Source organism: Notechis scutatus, chromosome 11, assembly GCF_049901735.1.
Source record: "Notechis scutatus isolate UNSWTSFEM ecotype Mainland chromosome 11, rNotScu1.2, whole genome shotgun sequence".
NCBI classification, from domain to species: domain Eukaryota; kingdom Metazoa; phylum Chordata; class Lepidosauria; order Squamata; family Elapidae; genus Notechis; species Notechis scutatus.
This window is the reverse complement of record NC_142019.1, coordinates 8762348-8781993: the sequence shown is the minus strand read 5'-3', so window position 1 is coordinate 8781993 and position 19646 is coordinate 8762348. Positions and strand designations below refer to the sequence as shown.

General features: G+C 47.3%; 2 protein-coding genes across 2 annotated transcripts; one reads left to right on the top strand and one right to left on the bottom strand.

The window, feature by feature from the left end:
* The first annotated feature begins 1520 nt into the window (after positions 1–1520).
* On the top strand, positions 1521–10718 carry SNX22 (sorting nexin 22). Its single transcript, XM_026684092.2, has 7 exons — positions 1521–1669; positions 6245–6328; positions 7070–7174; positions 7281–7366; positions 8532–8564; positions 9015–9088; positions 10274–10718. Exons 1-7 carry the CDS (start codon positions 1577–1579, stop codon positions 10432–10434), a joined length of 636 nt encoding a protein of 211 aa, XP_026539877.1. The 5' UTR covers positions 1521–1576; the 3' UTR covers positions 10435–10718.
* Positions 10624–19009, bottom strand: PPIB (peptidylprolyl isomerase B). Its single transcript, XM_026684091.2, has 5 exons — positions 18835–19009; positions 16828–16941; positions 15415–15508; positions 14377–14561; positions 10624–12274 (listed from the first exon to the last, which is right to left on the bottom strand). Exons 1-5 carry the CDS (start codon positions 18946–18948, stop codon positions 12152–12154), a joined length of 630 nt encoding a protein of 209 aa, XP_026539876.2. The 5' UTR covers positions 18949–19009; the 3' UTR covers positions 10624–12151.
* Positions 19010–19646: the final 637 nt, after the last annotated feature.

Here is a 19646-nt window from a genome sequence, read left to right as displayed (position 1 = left end):
GCCACCCTGCAGGCTCCTTTGAAGCAGTTTCTTCCTGGGCTGGTGGAGGAGCGAGAGAGCGACTGAGAGAGGAACGAGGCAGACACCTGAGGGGTGAGGCTGAGGGAGGGAGGGAGACACCTGAGGGATGGGGCTGAGGAAGGCAGGGCCGAGAGGGGCTTCTCAGCCGTCCTGCAGGGACTATCTGTCACTCAGGGTTGCAATGAGGAGGCATTGGCGCTCCCTGAACTTGGTGATTTGCTGGCAGACGTTTTATTACCCGACTAGGTAACAACATCAGATGTTACCTAGTCAGATAATGAAACGTCTGCAAGCAAACCACCAAACTCGGACTCTTCCCCCCTTGAAAAAGTGTTTCTGCGTGAAACTGGTCCCTGGCACAAAAAAGGTTGGGGACCACTGGTGTAGGGTCTCCTGCTTGGGCCAGGGGGGTTGGACTAGATGACCTACAAGGTCCCTTCCAACTCGTATTCTATATTCAAATGGAACAGCTTTGCCTTCAGAAATTGTGGGAGCTTCATCCCTGGAGGCTTTCAAGAAGAGATTGGACGGCCACCTGTCAGAAATGGTGTAGGGTCTCCTGCTTGGGTGGGGGGGTTGGACTAGATGACCTACAAGGTCCCTTCCAACTCTGGTATTCTATATTCAAATGGAACAGCTTTGCCTTCAGAAATTGTGGGAGCGCCATCACTGGAGGCTTTCAAGAAGAGATTGGACGGCCACCTGTCAGAAATGGTGTGCTGGGGGGGGGGTTAGACTAGATGACCTGCAAGGTCCCTTCCAACTCTGGTATTCTATATTCAAATGGAACAGCTTTGCCTTCAGAAATTGTGGGAGCTTCATCCCTGGAGGCTTTCAAGAAGAGATTGGACGGCCACCTGTCAGAAATGGTGTAGGGTCTCCTGCTTGGGTGGGGGGTTGGACTAGATGACCTACAAGGTCCCTTCCAACTCTGGTATTCTATATTCAAATGGAACAGCTTTGCCTTCAGAAATTGTGGGAGCGCCATCACTGGAGGCTTTCAAGAAGAGATTGGACGGCCACCTGTCAGAAATGGTGTGCTGGGGGGGAGGGTTAGACTAGATGACCTGCAAGGTCCCTTCCAACTCTGGTATTCTATATTCAAATGGAACAGCTTTGCCTTCAGAAATTGTGGGAGCTTCATCCCTGGAGGCTTTCAAGAAGAGATTGGACGGCCACCTGTCAGAAATGGTGTAGGGTCTCCTGCTTGGGTGCGGGGTTGAACTAGATGACCTACAAGGTCCCTTCCAACTCTGGTATTCTATATTCAGTGGAACAGCTTTGCCTTCAGAAATTGTGGGAGCTTCATCCCTGGAGGCTTTCAAGAAGAGATTGGACGGCCACCTGTCAGAAATGGTGTGCTTTTTGGAGGGGGAGGGGGGTTAGACTAGATGACCTGCAAGGTCCCTTCCACCTCTTGTTTCTCTAAAATCTCAATGGCCTTCCCGGGGGCTGCGGCGGGGCAGAGCAGAGCCCGCCCTGGGCGGAGCGAGGCGGGTCAGCCGCGGCGGGGCTAAGCGGAGCAAAGGAGCCGGGAGCAGCGGCCCTGCGAGAGATGCTGGAGGTGGCGGTGAGCGCGGTGAGGCTGCGGGCGCCTTCGCCCCGGCGGCGGCAGCAGCAGCAGCGGAGCCCCGGCAAGGCTCACACGGTGCGTCCCAGACGGGCGGCGGGGGGAAAGGAAGGCAAGGTTGGCCGAGCCCGCTGCTCCTTCTCCGGGGCTCTCTCGGGCTGGCGTCGTCGGCGTCACCGGCCGTGCCTGGGAAGGGCGAGCTCGGACGTCGTGGGAAAGGGGCTCCGTTGTCCCGGGTTGGGCTGGGCCGGAGTTCAACAGGGAGAGCCAAGGAGAGAGAAAGCAGCAGAGGCTGCCGCCTTGGAAGCCTTCCCTTCCCTTGCGCTGGGTGGGGGGAGAGAAGGGAAAGAAATGCAGGGATTGCGTAACGTCTGAACGGTGCCTGGGGGCCCCCAAATCCTACTCCTGTGCAACCCAGTCCCCGCAAAAGCAGCCTTTTTAAAGGCAAAGGTATGTTTTAGGAATGAGGTTTTTGCAAACCGGGTTTTCTTCCTCCTCCTCGGCCTGACTTAATTCCTGGCTGCCTTTCTGGCGGTGTGTGAAAAGCCTGCAATTATTGCCCTGGGTGGTCCTGGGTGTGAAGAAGGTGCCGTGCAATGCCCAGACATGATCCCAGGTGTGGGGGATTGGGGCCCCTCCTGCTTAAACCAGGGTGAAAGGACAGGGGAGGGGAGGGGGGAGCTTTTTTTGGGGGGGGGGAGGAAAGGTTTGGAAGAAGGCAAACTTCTTCCTGGCACACGGACACTGGCGCACTGTTTGTGCCATTCAGCCGGGGATGGGCCTCTCCCTTGGAATCAATAAGCTGCCATTCAGGCCTGCTTTTTTTTTTTTTTTTAATTTATTTATTTATTTTAGCTCTTTCTGGAAAGGCTGGCTAGGAAAGCACCTGCTCCAGGGGAGAACAGCTGGTCCTTTGTGCCACTGGCAGGGAGAATTGGTCTGAAATGCCTCTGGAAACCCAAGAATCCAACCCACATACACACACACACACACACACACACACACACACACACACAAAAACTCCCTGGGCCTGTGTGAGTCATCTTCCTGCCTCCGGTCCAGCAAAGGATTAAAGTAGACCCTCCGTGGCCTGGAGACATTTGAATGACTCCTTGTTTCTTGCTTGAATTCAGGATATTGAGTGAATGCAAAAACTTTCTCCGCCAGGTTTTGTTCCTTTTTAAAAAGTTCCTTTTTAAGCGAGAGGAGAGGCCAGTGGTTAAGGTTTGCAGGAACCTGTTTTAATTTTTCTCTGAGGTAAACTTGTTGCATTGGAGCGGTGCCCTTCGGTAAACAGCACCACATCTAGGAAGGAGAAGATTTAATTTAATTTATTTGATTTGTCATTTTCATACAAGATAATAAGTATAAGTATATACATAGTTATGAATACATGAAATGGGTACATATAAGAAAAATAAAAGAAACAATAGGACAGGGACGGTAGGCATGTTGGTGCGCTTATGCATGCCCCCTAAGATAAAGAAGATAAGTTTACGACTTTACTTTATGGTCATTGCACCTCGCACAACGAAATTAAATGCCGTCTTCGGTGTACATTATTACTATTAAAATAAAACACACACACACACACACCTCCTTCACGTTTTGTACGATTGAATTGAAAGCCCCTGATATTGCATTAATATTGCACTATACCAAGGGTCCCCAACCGTGGCAACTTTAAGACTTGTGGACTTCCAACTCCCAGAATTCCTCCTCCAGTCATGTTAGCTAAGGAATTCTGGGAGTTGAAGTCCACAAGTCTTAAGGTTGCCAAGTTTGACCCTTGGATTAGACAGACAGACAGATAGATATAGACAGATTAGATAGATAGATAGATAGATAGATAGATAGAGAGAGAGAGAGAGAGAGAGAGAGAGACAGACAGACAGACAGACAGACAGACAGACAGACAGACAGACAGACAATGGAGATGGAGATAGATACTGTAGATCAGGGGTCTTCCAACTTGACAGCTTTAAGAGTTATGGACTTCAACTCCCAGAATTCCTCCTCCAGTCATGTTAGCTCAGGAATTCTGGGAGTTGAAGTCCACAAGTCTTAAGGTTGCCAAGTTTGACCCTTGGATTAGACAGACAGACAGATAGATATAGATAGATAGATAGATAGATAGATAGATAGATAGATAGATAGATAGATAGAGAGAGAGAGAGAGAGAGAGAGAGACAGACAGACAGACAGACAGACAGACAATGGAGATGGAGATAGATACTGTAGATCAGGGGTCTTCCAACTTGACAGCTTTAAGAGTTATGGACTTCAACTCCCAGAATTCCTCCTCCAGTCATGTTAGCTCAGGAATTCTGGGAGTTGAAGTCCAAAAGTCTTAAAGTTGCCAAGTTTGGAAGACCCTTGGATTAGACAGACAGAGACAGATAGATATAGACAGATTAGATAGATGATAGATAGATAGATAGATAGATAGATAGATAGATAGATAGATAGATAATGGAGATGGAGATTTATTTATTTATTTTTATTTATTTATTTGATTTGTCAATTGTTTACAAGATAATAAGTATAAGTGTATACATAGTTGTGAATACATGAGATGGGTACATATAAGAAAAATAAAAGAATAGAGAAACAATAGGACAGGGACGGTAGGCACGTTGGTGCACTTATGCACGCCCCCTACAGACCTCTTAGGAAAGGGGTGAGGTCAATGGTAGACAGTCTAAGGTTAAAGTTTTTGGGGTTTGGGGAAGAGACTACAGAATCGGGTAGAGTATTCCAGACATTGACTACTCTATTGCTGAAGTCGTATTTCCTGCAATCAAGTTTGGTGCGGTTTACTTTGAGTTTGTATCTATTGTGTGCTCTTGTGTTGTTATGGTTGAAGCTGAAGTATTCATTGACAGGTAGGACATTGCAATGTATGATTTTATATACCATGCTTAAGTCAGACCGAAGACGGCGTAATTCAAGGTTTTCTAGTTCTAGAATTTCAAGTCTGGTGGCATAAGGTATTCTAGATAGATACTATAGACCAGATAGATACTACCAGATAGATCTATCTAGATAGATACTATAGACCAGGGGTCTTCAAACTTGACAGCTTTAAGGCTTGTGGACTTCAACTCCCAGAACTCCTCCGCCAGCCATGTTAGCTCATGAATTCTGGGAGTTGAAGTCCACAAGCCTTACAGTTGCTATGTTTGGGCGACCTCTGCCCAAACAGTAGAATTCAATAGAGTTACTGCTCTGGGATAGGAGCTGTGAGTGGATCTTTTAAGCAGCCAGAAACACTGCAGTAGTTTTTCAAGCGTCCCGACAGAAGGGTGCTTTCCCCCCCCAGCCCCTAACATCCCTGGCTTGAAGGCACTGGCTATCATTCTGTCATGTTGGCTTCCCCAAATGAATGTTGGCGCCTGTTAAAAAGGAGGCTTCCAGACCTGGTAGGAGAAGGTCAACCAAGTTTACAGGTCAAGGGAAAGGTGCTGCCCTCCTAGTTTTATGGATATGGAAGTGGACTTTTGGAAAGTTGGTTGGGTGCCTTGTCTTGTTTCCCGTGGGGTCAACTAGACGCCTCCGGAAAATTCCATAAATTAGGAAGGCAAGCCATTGGGGAACCTAGATTGAAAAAACCGTATGTTTTGGATACAGAGGGCCCCTTTGGGATTGTGGTTAAAGGCATCAGGCTAAAAACCAGGAGATGGTGAGTTGTACCAAAGGCCACCTGGGTGACTTTCAGGCAAACACCAGGAGACGGTGAGTTCTAGTCCTGCTTGGACTCTGAGCCTTCGTTGAGCTGTTCTCAATGTAGTAAAAGCCGGGATGGGAATCAAATTGGTTATTTCATTCAGTGCCGAAAAGCTTCTCCTTCTCAGCCTGGTTCATTCTTTTTCTTTCTTTCTTTCTTCTTTCTTTCTTTTCCTTTCTTTTTCTTTCTCCTTTCTTTTTTTCTTTCTTTCCTTCTTTCTATCTTTCTATCTTTTCCTTTCCTTTCTTTTTCTTTCTTTCTTTCTTTCTTTTTCTTTCTTTCTATCTTTCTTTCGATCTATCTTTCGATCTATCTTTCGATCTTTCTATCTTTTCCTTTCCTTTCTTTTCCTTTCTTTTCCTTTCTTTCTTTCTATCTATCTTTCTATCTTTTCCTTTCCTCTTTCTTTCTTTCTTTCTTTCTTTCTTTTTCTTTCTTTCTCTTTCTTTCTTTCTTTCTTTCTTTCTTTCTTTCTTTCTTCTTCTTTTCTTTCTTTCTTTCTTTCTTTTTCTTTCTTTCTTTCTTTCTTTCTTTCTTTCTTTCTTTCTTTCTTTCTTTCTTTCTTTCTTTCTTTCTTTCTTTCTTTCTTTCTTTCTTCTTTCTTTCTTTCTTTCTTTCTTCTTTCTTTCTTTCTTTCTTTCTTTCTTTCTTTCTTTCTTTCTTTCTTTCTTTCTTTCTTTCTTCCTTCCTTCCTTCCTTCCTTCCTTCCTTCCTTCCTTCCTTCCTTCCTTCCTTCTCTTTCTTTTTCTTCCCTCCCTCCCTCCCTCCCTCTCTCCCTCCCTCCCTCTCTCTCTGACATTTGGAATGCAGCAGCTCGCAGGAGGTTCTTCTAAAACCAGCTAGATGGCAGGAGGAGTCAGCAAGGACCTAACCAAAAAATAGGGGCTGTGAATCTGAGCCCCTCCCCCTTCTGGGTGCCGTTGCAGGTATTCAAGGTGGAGATCTTGTGTAACGGAAGGAAGCATTGCGTGGAGAAGCGCTACAGTGAGTTTTACGCACTTCATAAAAGGGTGAGTAAAAGGGAACCATTCTCCTCAGGGTTCAGCTTTTGGATTTGGGGCATCAGCACAAGAATGGTTGGTTAGTTGTTTTCTTTAGGGAATTTGTCCCCCACCCCACACCCCCAGTGTTCTAATTTAGCCAGAACGTTGGGATTTCATAGTGGTCTCCTTTCCAAACAAGAACTGTATCAGAGAAGGCCTTCTTGCAGCTTCTGGAGATCAGCTAAAGCTATGTGCTGCCACCTGCTGGAGACTCAAGGGAGGTGTCCCTGGGAGGAGAGCACAATGCAATAGGTAAAGGTAAAGATTCCCCTCACGTGTATGTGCTAGTCGTTTCCGGCTCTAGGGGCGGAGCTTATCTCCGCTACAAAGCCGAAGAGCCAACGCTGTCCGAAGACGTCTCCTTGGTCATGTGACCGACAGGACTAAACGCCTTCGAAGGGGCACAGAACGCTGTTCCCTTCCCACCAAAGGGGGTCCCTATTTTTCTACTTGCATTTTTTTAAACATGCTTTCGAACTGCTAGGTTGGCAGAAGCCGGGACAAGGGATGGGAGCTCACTCCGTTACGCGGCGCTAGGGATTCGAACCGCCCAACTGCCCACCTTTCTGATCAACGAGCTCCGTGTCTTAGCCGCTGAGCCACCGCGTCCCTTCCCAGCAAAGCAATAAACACGGCCCATTTCAGAACCGCAGCGGTTCTCGTTTGTCCACCTCGTAACAGGCCCGGTGTCCCCCTTCCTCTCCTTAGATCAAGAGGACCTGCCAGGTTCCTGATTTCCCACCCAAGAGGGTCCCCAAATGGATGGTGAAGGTTCTGCAGCAACGGCGGGCTGGCTTAGAAGCTTATCTGCAGGTGAGGAAAAGGCCGCGGAGGGAGGTGGTTATTCTTTGCTACTCCCATTTGCTTCCTCTTTCCATATTCCTCAGGGAGGGTTGACCACTTGTTGCATTTCCTACAGGGCGTCATCTTGCAGAACCAAACTCTTCCCAAGGAGCTGCTCCATTTTTTGAAGCTGTGGCAGGGCCAACAGGAGCCCCATTTGGGGTGAGTATCCCTGTGTGTGGTTTGCAGGTGCGGACGGCTGAGGTCTCGGAGAGCGAGGACTCGGATGAGGGAGGGGCCTGTGTGTGATGCAGGGATGGGGCCGGGACCACCAGGGAGTGGAGTGCTGCCTTTGGAGACTGTGGCAGCAGTGATGAAGAGATTCCCGAGGAGCCTGTGCCAAGTACACGTGCACGCAGGATGACTTGGAGGAAAGAACAGTTACAACAGCACGAGCGACTCGGGAGTAAGGCCGCAAGAGCCCCTCTCTTAAGAAATAAAAGCTAGCTGAGAAACTGCAGTTCTTTGCAGAAGGCAAAGAAGTTTGATACTTGAGCCTGGTGGACGTTAAAATATCAGAGTTGGTGTTTGGAGACTCTTTGATTTATTGTTTAGGAACTTTATCTGTTGTTCTTGGCAGCCTTGCAAAAATTTGGCAAGGCTTTTCCTTATCGGAGCCTAATTAGTTGGAAGCAGCCTTTGATCTGGGAAGAAACAGGATTCGTAAATGAAACATTAAAAGGTTGTGCTGCTGCCTTGGTCTTGGGTTTAGTCTCTCGGAACCAGGTTTGGGTCGGAACAATCCCTCAGGAGAGGAAACAGAAGGAAGGAGCAGCGTATCCTCTCTCCCCTTCAGGTGCCCACAGCTGGACCAGGGGGATTTGTGGCCCTCCAGGTGCTGTTGAACTACAAGTCCCAGCAACCCGGCCTTTAGTATAGCCAATGGCGATGATGGATGCTGCATGTGGTAGTCCAGGATCATTTCTGTTCTTCAGGGGGTTCCATTTTATTCTTCTCGCCTTGATCTTTCGGTGTTGCCGATGACCTGCTTTTTCCTTCCTCCCCCCCACCCTGCCAAAATAATCACAGCGAGGCCTGTTCACAAACCACAATGAGGTGTAGCGTGGTGACTTAGATCGGGTTCAGAGTCGTAGATCGACGTAGTAGAAGCAAAAACACACACCTGTGGAGTTGTCGGGTGCTCTCTTTGAAATGGGTCGTCTTGCAGACAATTCACTGCCCAGTTTTGCAAACCCCACTCCTCTCTAGCCCTGACAACGTCATCTAGTTGGGTAATGAAAGGTCTGCAAAACAGCAACCAAGCTCACAGAGCACCAAGGATTTCACAATTCAGTCCCTGTATTTTGGTGTTTTTTTTCCCCAACAGGTGGGATGCAGATTCGTCCTTCCAGGATTTCAGGCAAGTTGTTTTCTTTGCTTGAAGGGAGGGGGCTGGAGGAATCCCGCCCTTTTGCTGGTTGAGATGGAATCCCCAGTGTTTATTCCAATGTTTGCCAACCTTCTGTGTTCTAGAGATATTGGAGGGGGTTGGACAAGATGACCTCCAAGGTTCCTTCCAACACCGTTATTCTGTTATTCTTTGCACTCTCTTGATACGAAGCATAAAAACTTAAAACTTGCTTGCTGGCTAGTTTGCTTCTCGTCCCCTTTCTTCTTATAGAAAGGAAGATGTCCATCAAGTCAAGTGACAACCATTTGACTAAGATGGTATAAGGTCGCTAGCTTGAGCAGGGGGTTGGACTAGAAGACCTCGTAAGGTCCCTTCCAACTCTGTTATTCTGTTAACTCTTGGCCCTACTCCTGCTTGTTCTCTACACACAAGGTGGAACTTTTCTCTCTCTCAAAACAGCCCCTGTGCCCAGCTCTCTCACCGGCCTGGCGTAAGCTTCCACAGTGATCCGTATGTGCTCCCATCTTCCACAGGTAAGCCTTGAGGAAGCTGCTTTCCAGATGTTTTTTGGAGGGGAGGTCACAGAGGACATGGAATACCAGTTAGCACCTTTGGGACAACCCATGTCCTGGATGACTGAGGATCCCCATAGACATGAAGCTGAGAAAATTCAGATTAAGGAGCCGGGAGGACCTGTATCCTGCACGAGTCAAAAAGAGGGCTGTGCAAATATTTACAGACCCCTCACATCCTGGACATAAACTGGTTCAACTCCTTCCCTCAAAATGACGCTATAGAGCCCTGCACCCCAGAACAACTAGACACAAGGGGAGTTTTTCCCCGAACGCCCTCACTCTGCTAAACAAATAATTCCCTCAACACTGTCCAACTATTTACAAAGTCTGCATTACTATTACCATTAATCCTCCCGTCCTTCCTTTCACCCATCTCCTCCCACTTGTGACTGTTTGACTGTAACCTTGTTGCTTGTATCCTAATGATTTTTATTGTTTCCAAGTATGATTTGATTGCTTATTGTACCCTATGACTATCATTAAGTGTTGTACCTGATGATTCTTGACTCTTGACAAGTGGTATTTTTTCTTTTATGTACACTGAGAGCATTTGCACCAAATTCCTTGTGTGTCCCGTCATACTTGGCCAATAAAGAATTCTATTCTATTCTATTCTATTCTATTCTATTCTATTCTATTCCTATTCCTATTCTATTCTAATTCTATTGCATGTTACTCTATTCTATTTTATTCCATTCCATGCTATTCTATTCTATTTTTCTATTTCTAATCTATTCTCATAGCAGGCTGTTAACCAACGTCCCTCCCCTTCCTTGTGTAAAAGGGAAACACACCTGTTAAAACTGTCCTACTTCCACACAATTCCCTCAGAACCTTACTTTCAGTTTGGAACTGGTGCCTTTAAGCTGCTTCAAGGGGATTCCAGGGCCACACACTCTCTCTCACAGCTTCTGCAAGTGTTATACCTATTCTTATGCTTTATGTCCGACTTTCTTGACTCGGGTGGGGGCCCGAAGGCCCAAAATAGCCTGCCTTGTGGTTGGCAGCCACTCCGTAAGTGACAAAAATCACTTTTGCTTTCCCCACCGCAAAAGGCTAGGACATCTCCAACGGGCTCTTTTTTTTTTTTTTTTTGAGACAGTGCAAAACAGCTCACAAGTTCTTCTTCCTCTTTTTGTTCAGATTTGCTTCCCAATATAATCCTGATCGGCGTCCTGCAGGGTCTCTACACCCAAGACCACCATCTGCCTGGAAGCAAAGCTCTTAACCGAGTCAGAGATGCCAAGAACGATTATGGCAGTGGCCCATGGGGTTGGTGTTCGGCTCCTTTCGTCCTTGCCTAGGGTTGCTTACGGAGAGGCCCGCTTTGCCATCATGTGCCTGGAGAGAGGAGCGTGTAAAAAGCAGAGGGGATGGAGGGGCACGACTATTCTGGCTGCACAAGCACCCACCTCACTTTCACCCAGCGGAGGGAAACAGAAAAAAAATAATCCATAGTAGTAGATCCTAGATTTGTTGAAAGTAGGGTATCCATTAAATGCACCGTGTTTTATTCCGACTGCATCTCTTCTGGAGAAGAATTCAGCCTTTGGGAAGCAGGTTGGCCTGACCTAGAAGCGGCTGCCACTTTAAATTAGAATTTTCGCTTTTTAAGATGCGTGGACCTCAACTTGCAGAATTTGTACCCAATTCGAATCCTGTTCGGTCTTAGCAAAGGGAGAAATTTTGTTGTCCTTTGTTGCTTAATTTCCCCCCTCTTCTCACCAGAGTTAGCTAGCTATAGGCTGGTCTTATTTTCTTTAAGGCTAGGAAGTCCTCCAAACAATTGAAAACTAGATAGTGTCAACTCATAAAATATTTCTGTGGTCTTTTTAGAGTTGCCAACAGAAAGGGAGGCGGGGAAAAGCGGCAGCTTGGAAATTGAAAGTGCATTGCATAGTTTTTTAAAGTTAGTAACTAGGTGACTGAAGTTTCTGCCGTGCAAATATCTAATTGGAGAACACGATTGACGACTCTTGGCTATGGATGTGTCCCATTGGAGAATATGAATTATGATACACCCAGGGGAGTGGTGGAAAACCAGGGTCAAGGGTGACAATGAATGATGTGTCTCAGAGTTGGCTACACCCAGGCAGTCCCCAACGTGTTAACTGCTGTCAAGATTCCGGCAGTTGCCCCCAATTAAATGAGTCTCGAGCCAAACTTCCAAAATGATTTATTGGGAGTTTCTGTTGGCAACTCTAAAAAGACCATAGAAATATTTTATGAGTTGACAGATAGGCTTTCAAATGGGTCACGTCCAATGTTCCCAGTAGGGCTGAGGAAAAACAGGAGTTGTGATCCATCATTTTGTGCAGTGTTTTCTCAACCTCAACCATGTTATGATGGGTAGATTTCACCTCCCAGAAGTTGGGAAATTCTGGGAGTTTAAAAGTTCACCCAACTGAAATCGCTGAGCTTGAGAAACCCTGATCCGGTGGGCTATCGTGGTTAAGACTAGTTCCTCAAAACCAAATTCTTGAAAACTACTCATACTGCAGAGGACGCCGTTTTCCACTAAGGTGCCCAGAACAGCTTCCTCTGTTTCCAAAACCGGAGGTCACTACGAGGATTTTACCCATCAAAAGGCAACTGTTGGGGACCTTCCACCCCTTGAACTGGGCTTAGAGCATGTGCTAAACCAGGTTTGGCCCCCACCAACCGCAAATGGACTTGAGTTCTCCTGTCCTTGAGGGATGAGGAGAAAGGCAAGGCAGACAAAGTTCTACAAAAAAAAAAAAAAAAACCCACAATGGTCATGTTTATTGGTCCATGTGCTTTTTTTACAAAAAAGAATGAGACAATGCAACGTCTCTGTCCCCCTCGGAAGGGGGCCTTGCCGACCACCGAGGCCGATGGTGGAAGAGGAAGTGTCGAACTGTGGTTGCAGAAATGGAGGCCCCACCACCCAGCATGGAAGGGGGGCTCAGCAGCTGGAGGAGGATGAACGAGGCCCCAGGAAGAAGGGTAGGGCCTCCAGCCCTTTTCCAGGCCAGAATCTGGCCCTTCAACAGCCCGAGATTATTCTTTGGCAATGGCGAATGGTTTTTCCACCTCAATGACATTGCAGTCCGCAATGATGACATCTTTCAGGGGTTTGTCACGGCTGTCTGTCTTGGTTTTTTCCACCTTCCGGACAACATCCTAGGAAAGAAGTAGTAGGAAAGTCCTGAGACGATGGTTCCCCCATCTACCATGGAGGACACCCCCTCAGGTACCTTCTGGCCTGCACCAGCTCAAGTTCTAATGGCCCCCGCTACAGCTTGGAAGATCAGTTGAGGGCCCAGGAAGATAATGTCATAGCATACGGGAAGTGGGGAGAGGTGCTGACTAGAGAAGGGTCATGTAAGAGGAGGGGGAGCCCAGAGCTTCGTAACAGGCCAAGAAAGCATTCTCCCTAACTTATCAGAGCCCTGGTGGCGCAGTGGTTGGAATGCAGTATTGCAGGCTGACTCTGTCGACTGCCAGCAGTTCGAGTCTCACGAGCTCAGGGTTGACTCGGCCTTCCATCCTTCCGAGGTCGGTAAAATGAGGACCCAGATAGTTGAGGGCAAATATGCGGACTCTGTCAAACACTTAAGAGAGGGCTGTAAAGCTCTGTGAAGCGATATATAAATCTAGTGCTATCTTCCTTCCTTCTCTCCTTCCCTCCTTGGGGTTAGAATGCAGCATTATTGCAAGCTAACTCTGCCCACTGCCATGAGTTCAATCCTCACAGGCTCAAGTTGACTCAGCCTTCCCAAGGTGGGTAAAACGAGGACCCAGATTGTTGGGGGGCTATAGGCTGACTCTGTAAACCGCTTAGAGCTGGAAAGCACTGTGAAGCGGTATATAAGTCTAAGTGCTATTGCTTTCAGGCTGTAAAAATAGAAGGCGGAAGATCTGTACTTTCAGACTCGCAAGATTCTATTCATTAGTCTGACAAATAAAGTAAAATGAGCTCATGTGGTCATGTTTCCTTTCTGGTCTCGCTGGGAAGGATGAGGAGAAGTGGGTTCCTCTAAAACCTTTATTTTTATTTAGGATAAGGCAGAGACCTGGGGTTTTTCAGGTATTATTAAACTCCAACTATCAATAGGTCTGGCCGGCAATGTTTATTTCAATGCCTGGTGGGAAAGTTGCCAGATCCAGCTTTATTTCATCGGAATGTCAGTTTAGAAAAGGTCTAGATTTTCAAGATCCCAAGGCAGCGCCAAAGTGAAAATGAAGATAGTTGCAAAAAGGATCACAAAAGACAAACCGGAAATCTACTTGGCGAGACAAGAATGGGAAGAATCATGCAGCCAGGCCATCACTGTACTGATAAATGTGATCTCTAGTCGCAACCAACTTTTTTACAACGATGCAATCTTTTTTAAAAATTAAAAAGGAAGTCGGAAGTACTGTTTTGGTGTATCCTCTAAATTTCTCGTTCTATGACTCAACAAGACATTCAAATAGAGGAAGGAGGAAACAACGGAGTTGTAGTAATAGTCAAATTTAACTCTTCTTATTTTCAACCCTTGAATCTGGATCAGCGTTTCTCACCTTCATCCACTTTTAGAAGTGTGGACTTCAACTCCCAGAATTCCCCAGACAGCAAAGTTTGGGAGTTGAAGTCCACCCAACCTAAAGTTGCTGAAGTTGAGAAACGCGGATACACTGTCGCTCTGTTGGCTGTGGAAGGGCACAGTCTGGCTAGGCAGAGCAGGGGAGAGGTAGAGCAAGGGAGAGGGAATTCGGAGGAAGATCCAGGCCCACCCCCTCTTCATCCTAGGGCACACGGGGAGGAACAGAGAAGGGAGCAACGTGAGTTGCGTGGCTTACGGAGGAGGAAAGGGCCCTGATTCCCTTCATTAGCTGCAGCTGGGAACAGAGCATCTAAAAAGAGAAGCTGCATACAACAACTTGTCGGAAGTAAATTGTGAGTTATCTGTTATTGTCAAGGATTATGGCATCTTCCCAACTGTGTGTGTTTTGTTGGCCTTTGAAGTCTGCAATTCCTTCTCCTACCCCGTCCAGTTAATTGCTGCAGGGTGGTTTGTGTGGACTTTTTTTAAAGTTTGTATGTACTTTGTTTTCGGACTGAATTTCCTCCACTTAAAGACTGTTCTTGGGAGAGTTTTTTTCTCCAGTCGAAGGTAACCAGGACATTGGGGGCAAAGTTGGAGGTATTAAAGGGACTTTTCTTACTTTATGTGACTGTGTTGCCTTTGTGCCACGCCCTTTTGGGTCATCACACCCAGCCCAACCGGAGTCCTACTCACCATCCCTTCCAGAACTTTGCCGAAGACAACATGCTTGCCATCCAGCCATGAAGTCTTGACAGTAGTGATGAAGAATTGAGACCCGTTGGTGTCTTTGCCGGCGTTGGCCATGCTCACCCATCCCGGCCCATAGTGCTTCAACTTGAAGTTCTCATCTGGGAAACGGTCTCCGTAAATGCTCTTCCCTGACCAAGACGAGAAGGTGAGAGATGTAATGTTGTCCAAAACAGAGACTTAAGACTCTCAACCTGAGATCTACCTGGATCTTCCGAACTTCTCAGGAGATCCCGAATCCTTTTCAGAGGTTAGAAGAACTTATATACACCAGTGGAACTCATTAGCAGCCGTTCCCTTGCTTTTCAGCCATTGCGTTTCCACAAAATCCTACACCAAGTTTCACCGATCCACGATATACCAAATCACCAGGTTCACGTGCCAATCTATCATTTCCAAATAATCTCTCTTTAGTTGGATTCACATGGCACCAAATAAACCGTATTATGGCTCAGGGTACTGTGTGAACTCAAGTCATCGTCTTCTCTTGCTTTCATAACTGATTATATTGCCCACTGGCCTGATATATATATACATATCTACTTATTGAAGCCTGCCTGATATAGCCATGAATTGTGACAGTTGGAAAGGGGATCGTTCATGTGACAGACCCAATTGTACAACCTTTTCCCACAGGTTGTTAAGCATCACGGTGGTTGCTCATCAAACCTATTGCTAAAGAGCCCTGGCGGTGCAGGGGTTAGAATGCAGTATTGCAGGCTGATTCTGCCCACTGCCAGCAGTTTGATTCTGACCGGCTCAAGGTTGAATTGAATCAGACTTCCGAGGTGGGTAAAAATGAGGACCCATATTGTTGAGGGCAACAGGTTGACTCTGTAAACCGCTTAGAGAGGGCCGTAAAGCCGTATATAAGTCTACTGCTACTGTTTGCCATGGGGCATCATTGCCAAAAAAGAACGAAACACTTCAGAGAGATTTGAGTTTGGAACCACCTGAACTTCCTGTTATGGTCTGGAATCTTACCTCCTGTTCCATCGCCCCGGGTAAAATCTCCTCCCTGGATCATGAAGTCCTTGATCACACGGTGGAACTTGCTGCCCTTGAACCCAAATCCTTTCTGGAAAACAACAGCAGCAAAGCGTAAGAGTGGTAAGACGCAGGGCACTCGTACATCAAACATCAGCAGCGCACCGCTGTGCCAATCCCTTCCAGACTCAGTGGATTTATATGTCTGGAATCTTCCAACCGCACGTTGTCTCGGTAGACAGAAAGCGGATTCAAAACGTTCCTAAATCGAAACTGGGAACCAAAGAGCTTTTAAGCACGAAAGAACATCCTTTCTTGTTGGGAAGGTTGCCTTCTTGATCCAGGAGATCCATTCGATGAATTATTGTTTGGAGCGCCATCCAGAGTTATGACCCAAGAGAGGCAGCCACACAAATCTTCATATAAAAAGTTAAACAGATCCAATCCAGAGCCATGGTGGCGCAGTGGTTAGAATGCTATAATGGCAGGCAAACTCTGCCCACAGCCGGCAGTTTGATCCTGACTGGCTCAAGGTTGACTCAGCCTTCCAAGGTCAGTAAAATGAGGAGCCAGATTTTTGGGGGGCAAGAGGCTGACTCTGTAAACCGCTTAGAGAGGGCTGTAAAAGCACTGTGAAGCGGTATATAAGTCTAAGTGCTATTGCTAAGTGGGAAGGAAGGAAGGAAGGTGCATGGTAGTGCTTAGAATGCCATATTGCAGGAAAACTCTGCCCACAGCCAGCAGTTCGAGTCTCACCAGGCTCAAGATTGACTCAGCCTTCCGTCCTTCTAAGGTCAGTAAAATGAGGAGCCAGATTTTGGGGGGCCAAGAGGCTGACTCTGTAAACCGCTTAGAGAGGGCTGGAAAGCGGTATGTAATTCTTAAGTACCGTTGCTATCTTCCTTCCTTCCTTCTCTCCCTCCCTTCCAGTGGTTAGAATGAAGTATTGCAGGCTAATTCTGCCAACTGCCAGCAGTTCCGCAGTTCGATCCTGACCAGCTCAAATTTGACTCAGCCTTCCATCCTTCCGAGGTGGGTAAAAGGAGGACCCAGATTGTTGGGGAGCAAGAAGCTGACTCTGTAAACTGCTTAGAAAGGGCCGTGAAGCACTTTGAAGCGGTATATAAGTCTAAGTACTATTGCTAATCCAATATTATTAATAAATGCAGAGGGGTTTTATTTTCTTCATAATTTCAACCATCCACTTCCTGGGGTGATTGCCCCCTTCTATCCAAAAGTGGGGCCAGTCCTGCTCAGAAAGAGCTGTCATCGTGAGGATTTTCCTCCCCACGACCCACAACTACACACTTTGCGTTCCCCTCACAAAGCATCATTACCTTGCCCCAATCCAGCCCCTATTTTTGCAATCACTCAGTAGCGTCCACACCGTGGAACCCGCGTCTGACTTACCTCTCCTGTGGCTAAGGCGACAAAATTTTCCACAGTCTTTGGAACTGTCTTTGCAAAGAGGCCAATGACAACGCGTCCCACCTCTTCCTCCCCAATCTTAATATCAAAATACACCTGGGGAGAGAATCAAAGGCTGCTATCAGGGACCTAGGTGCTTAGGCGAACCCGTTCCTATTCTGAATTTAGGCTACAATTCTTTTTATTTATTTATTTTATTTTATTTTAAAAAAATCTTTGTCAAATTTTACAATTAAAAACATATTTCCATTCATTACAGTGTGTTCGTAACTGCATTCACTCACACTCACATATTCCTAAGTATGTAAATTATTACTAAATTTTATTACAATTATTTTTAAAGTTTGTAACGTATATTCATATATTTACATAATTATACACAATATTGTTTCATCTTATCATAACCTTTCTTTCGTTTATCTACTTTGTGTCTACCTTGTAACCAATTATACCATAGATCCCAAATTTCGTGGTAACTCTGTTTCTTCTCTTTCTTCCATTTCCATCGGTAGCCTATCCATCTCTGCACATTCTAAAACCTTTTTTATTACCATAAAGTGAGAGGGAATATTGCCACGTTTCCAGTTCTGGGTAAAGGCAACTCTTGCTGCAGTTATTATATGTAATATGATATATTGAAATTTCTTACTAATTTTATGTCTTAATGTATCCAATAGGAATGTCTCTGATTTCAATTCAGTTTTCTGTTTTGTGATTTCTTCAAGCCAATTCTTAGTTCTGAGCCAATCATTCTAAGCTTTAGGGCAAGTCCACCACATATGGAAAAAAGTTCCCCGTTCATAATCACATTTCCAACAATTTGCCGATCTATTAGGGAACATCTTATAGGCTACAATTCTTGGAGGCCATCTCGAGTAGCCAGGCACATGCACTTCATGGATTATGACAGGGGTCTCCAACCTTGACAACTTTAAGACTGGTGGACTTCAACTCCCAGAATTTCTCCTCCAGTCATGTTAGCTCTGGAAGTTGAAGACCACCAGTCTTAAAGCTGTCAAGTTTGAAGACCCTTGTTCTAAGGATACAAGCTAACGGGCACTAGGCTCAGATGCTTTTATATTAAAATATATAACGGCTTCATCTTATTATCTCAGACTAACACAGCAGGATCCTTTGCCAGGGGGACAAATAAGAGATGCCCAATCCTTCTGGCCTGCGTGGCTTTCCTCACCCCTCCCAAACAGGCTTCCTTTATTCACCTGGAAATCACAGTCCATTCTTTTAGTCTTTTGAAAACGCCATGTCCTCATCCTGGTCACCTCTTTCCTTAATTTTGGGGGCTGCAATTCCTGCCCCTACACCAGCCACGAGTCAATCCCACTGGATGCAAGTGGTGAGCAATCCTGCAGCATGTTAGTGCCCAAACAAGCAAGCAAGCATACTCCTGTGCCAAACCTTCTTCCTTCTGGGGCCTCTCAGATGCCAGCCTGCCAGCCCTCACCTTGCAAAATTCAGAGGGGACGATCAGATGATGGGCAATCCTATACCCAGAGGCCCTGTTTCGTGGGGAAGCGCCTGTGCCCGCATTACTCGCGTGCAAACGACCCCCGGATCTGTCCACTCGCCTTCCATGCTACCTACCGAGGCAGACCTACCTACCGGGAGGGGGGGGGAAGGGGGAGGGCTTGGGCAGCATATATCCCGGCGGCTCTTTGTAATCTGAACGGTCGCTACCGCCGAATTAGGGTTCCCCGTTGGCCGCCCGCCCCGTCGGTCTTAGTACACGTGTGCGTGCACATCCGCACGCCGAGGAACCAAAAACTGGGCCAGCAGAGACCCCACCCCCACCCCCAACCCACCCCGGGCATTGGCCAGCTGCCAGGCTGTTTGCAACGGCGTTGCAATCCGAAGGGGTGCTGCACGAGCACCGGATCCTGCTGCGAAGCAAGGAGGTCGTGGAGAGGGGGGGATGCATGGGGAATATTGAGCCTGGGTGCCTCCATCCATCTCCCTCCCCCGCTTGCTCACCTTCACCGTGACCTTGGGACCCTTCTTGCGCTCCTCTGCGTGAGTGCCTGGGAAGAGCAGCAATAGGAGACCCCCGCCCAGCCCCAGCAGGGCCGCAGCCGTCAGCAACTTCATCTTCCTGCGTTCGCAGCTCCAGCCACGCCAGCCCAGCCACAGTGCCCGCCGCGCCGCCAGCATCCGCCCCCTTCCCTTCGCGATCCTTTCTTTTCCCCGCCCTCTTCCCCCCTGTAGCCACCCTAATGGTACAGTCCCGAGACGGGAGGAGCGAGGGCTTCAGCGGCGGGGATTGGCGCGTTCCATCGCCGGAGAGGGGGAGGGAAGAGAAAGAAGATAGGCGAAGAAGCCCAGCTGCGACAAAGGAATGCCACGTTTCCAGCCTCCTATTGGGCAGACGAGATGGGCCAATGAGAAGCTGGCACGGAGGGCGGCGGCGCGCCCATTGGGCCAAGTGGCAACAAAGAAGAGGCGAGGAGGAGGGAGGCTGGTCAGGCGAGACTACGTTACCCAGAAGGGAGCGCGCGAGGAACGGTTATACCGCTCCACTCCTGTAGGGGTCAGTATAGTTGAGATACAGGCAGACGCCGCTAGTTTGACTTTCCGTTAAGCTAGAGTAACCCTGCCTACCTACAGGGTTGTTGTGCGGATGCAATTAAGGGGAGAGTCCCCCCTTTTATTCAGTGAGGAAGACCAGGCTATATAGACCAAGGGTCCCCAAACTTGGCAACTTTAAGACTTGTGGACTTCAACTCCCAGAATTCTCCAGCCAGCTGTGCTGGCTGGAGAATTCTGGGAGTTGAAGTCCACAAGAATGT

Bases quoted from the DNA above. Each gene is read 5' to 3' on its own strand.
- SNX22 (XM_026684092.2), top strand. From the start codon at position 1,577: ATGCTGGAGGTGGCGGTGAGCGCGGTGAGGCTGCGGGCGCCTTCGCCC. The intron at 6,329-7,069 runs GTGAGTAAAAGG...TCCTCTCCTTAG, and splicing joins TTTACGCACTTCATAAAAGG to ATCAAGAGGACCTGCCAGGT. The intron at 7,175-7,280 runs GTGAGGAAAAGG...CATTTCCTACAG, and splicing joins GCTTAGAAGCTTATCTGCAG to GGCGTCATCTTGCAGAACCA.
- PPIB (XM_026684091.2), bottom strand. From the start codon at position 18,948: ATGAAGTTGCTGACGGCTGCGGCCCTGCTGGGGCTGGGCGGGGGTCTC. The intron at 15,509-16,827 runs GTAAGTCAGACG...GTTGTTTTCCAG, and splicing joins TCGCCTTAGCCACAGGAGAG to AAAGGATTTGGGTTCAAGGG. The intron at 12,275-14,376 runs GTGAGTAGGACT...CTTCTTTCCTAG, and splicing joins GCAAAGTTCTGGAAGGGATG to GATGTTGTCCGGAAGGTGGA.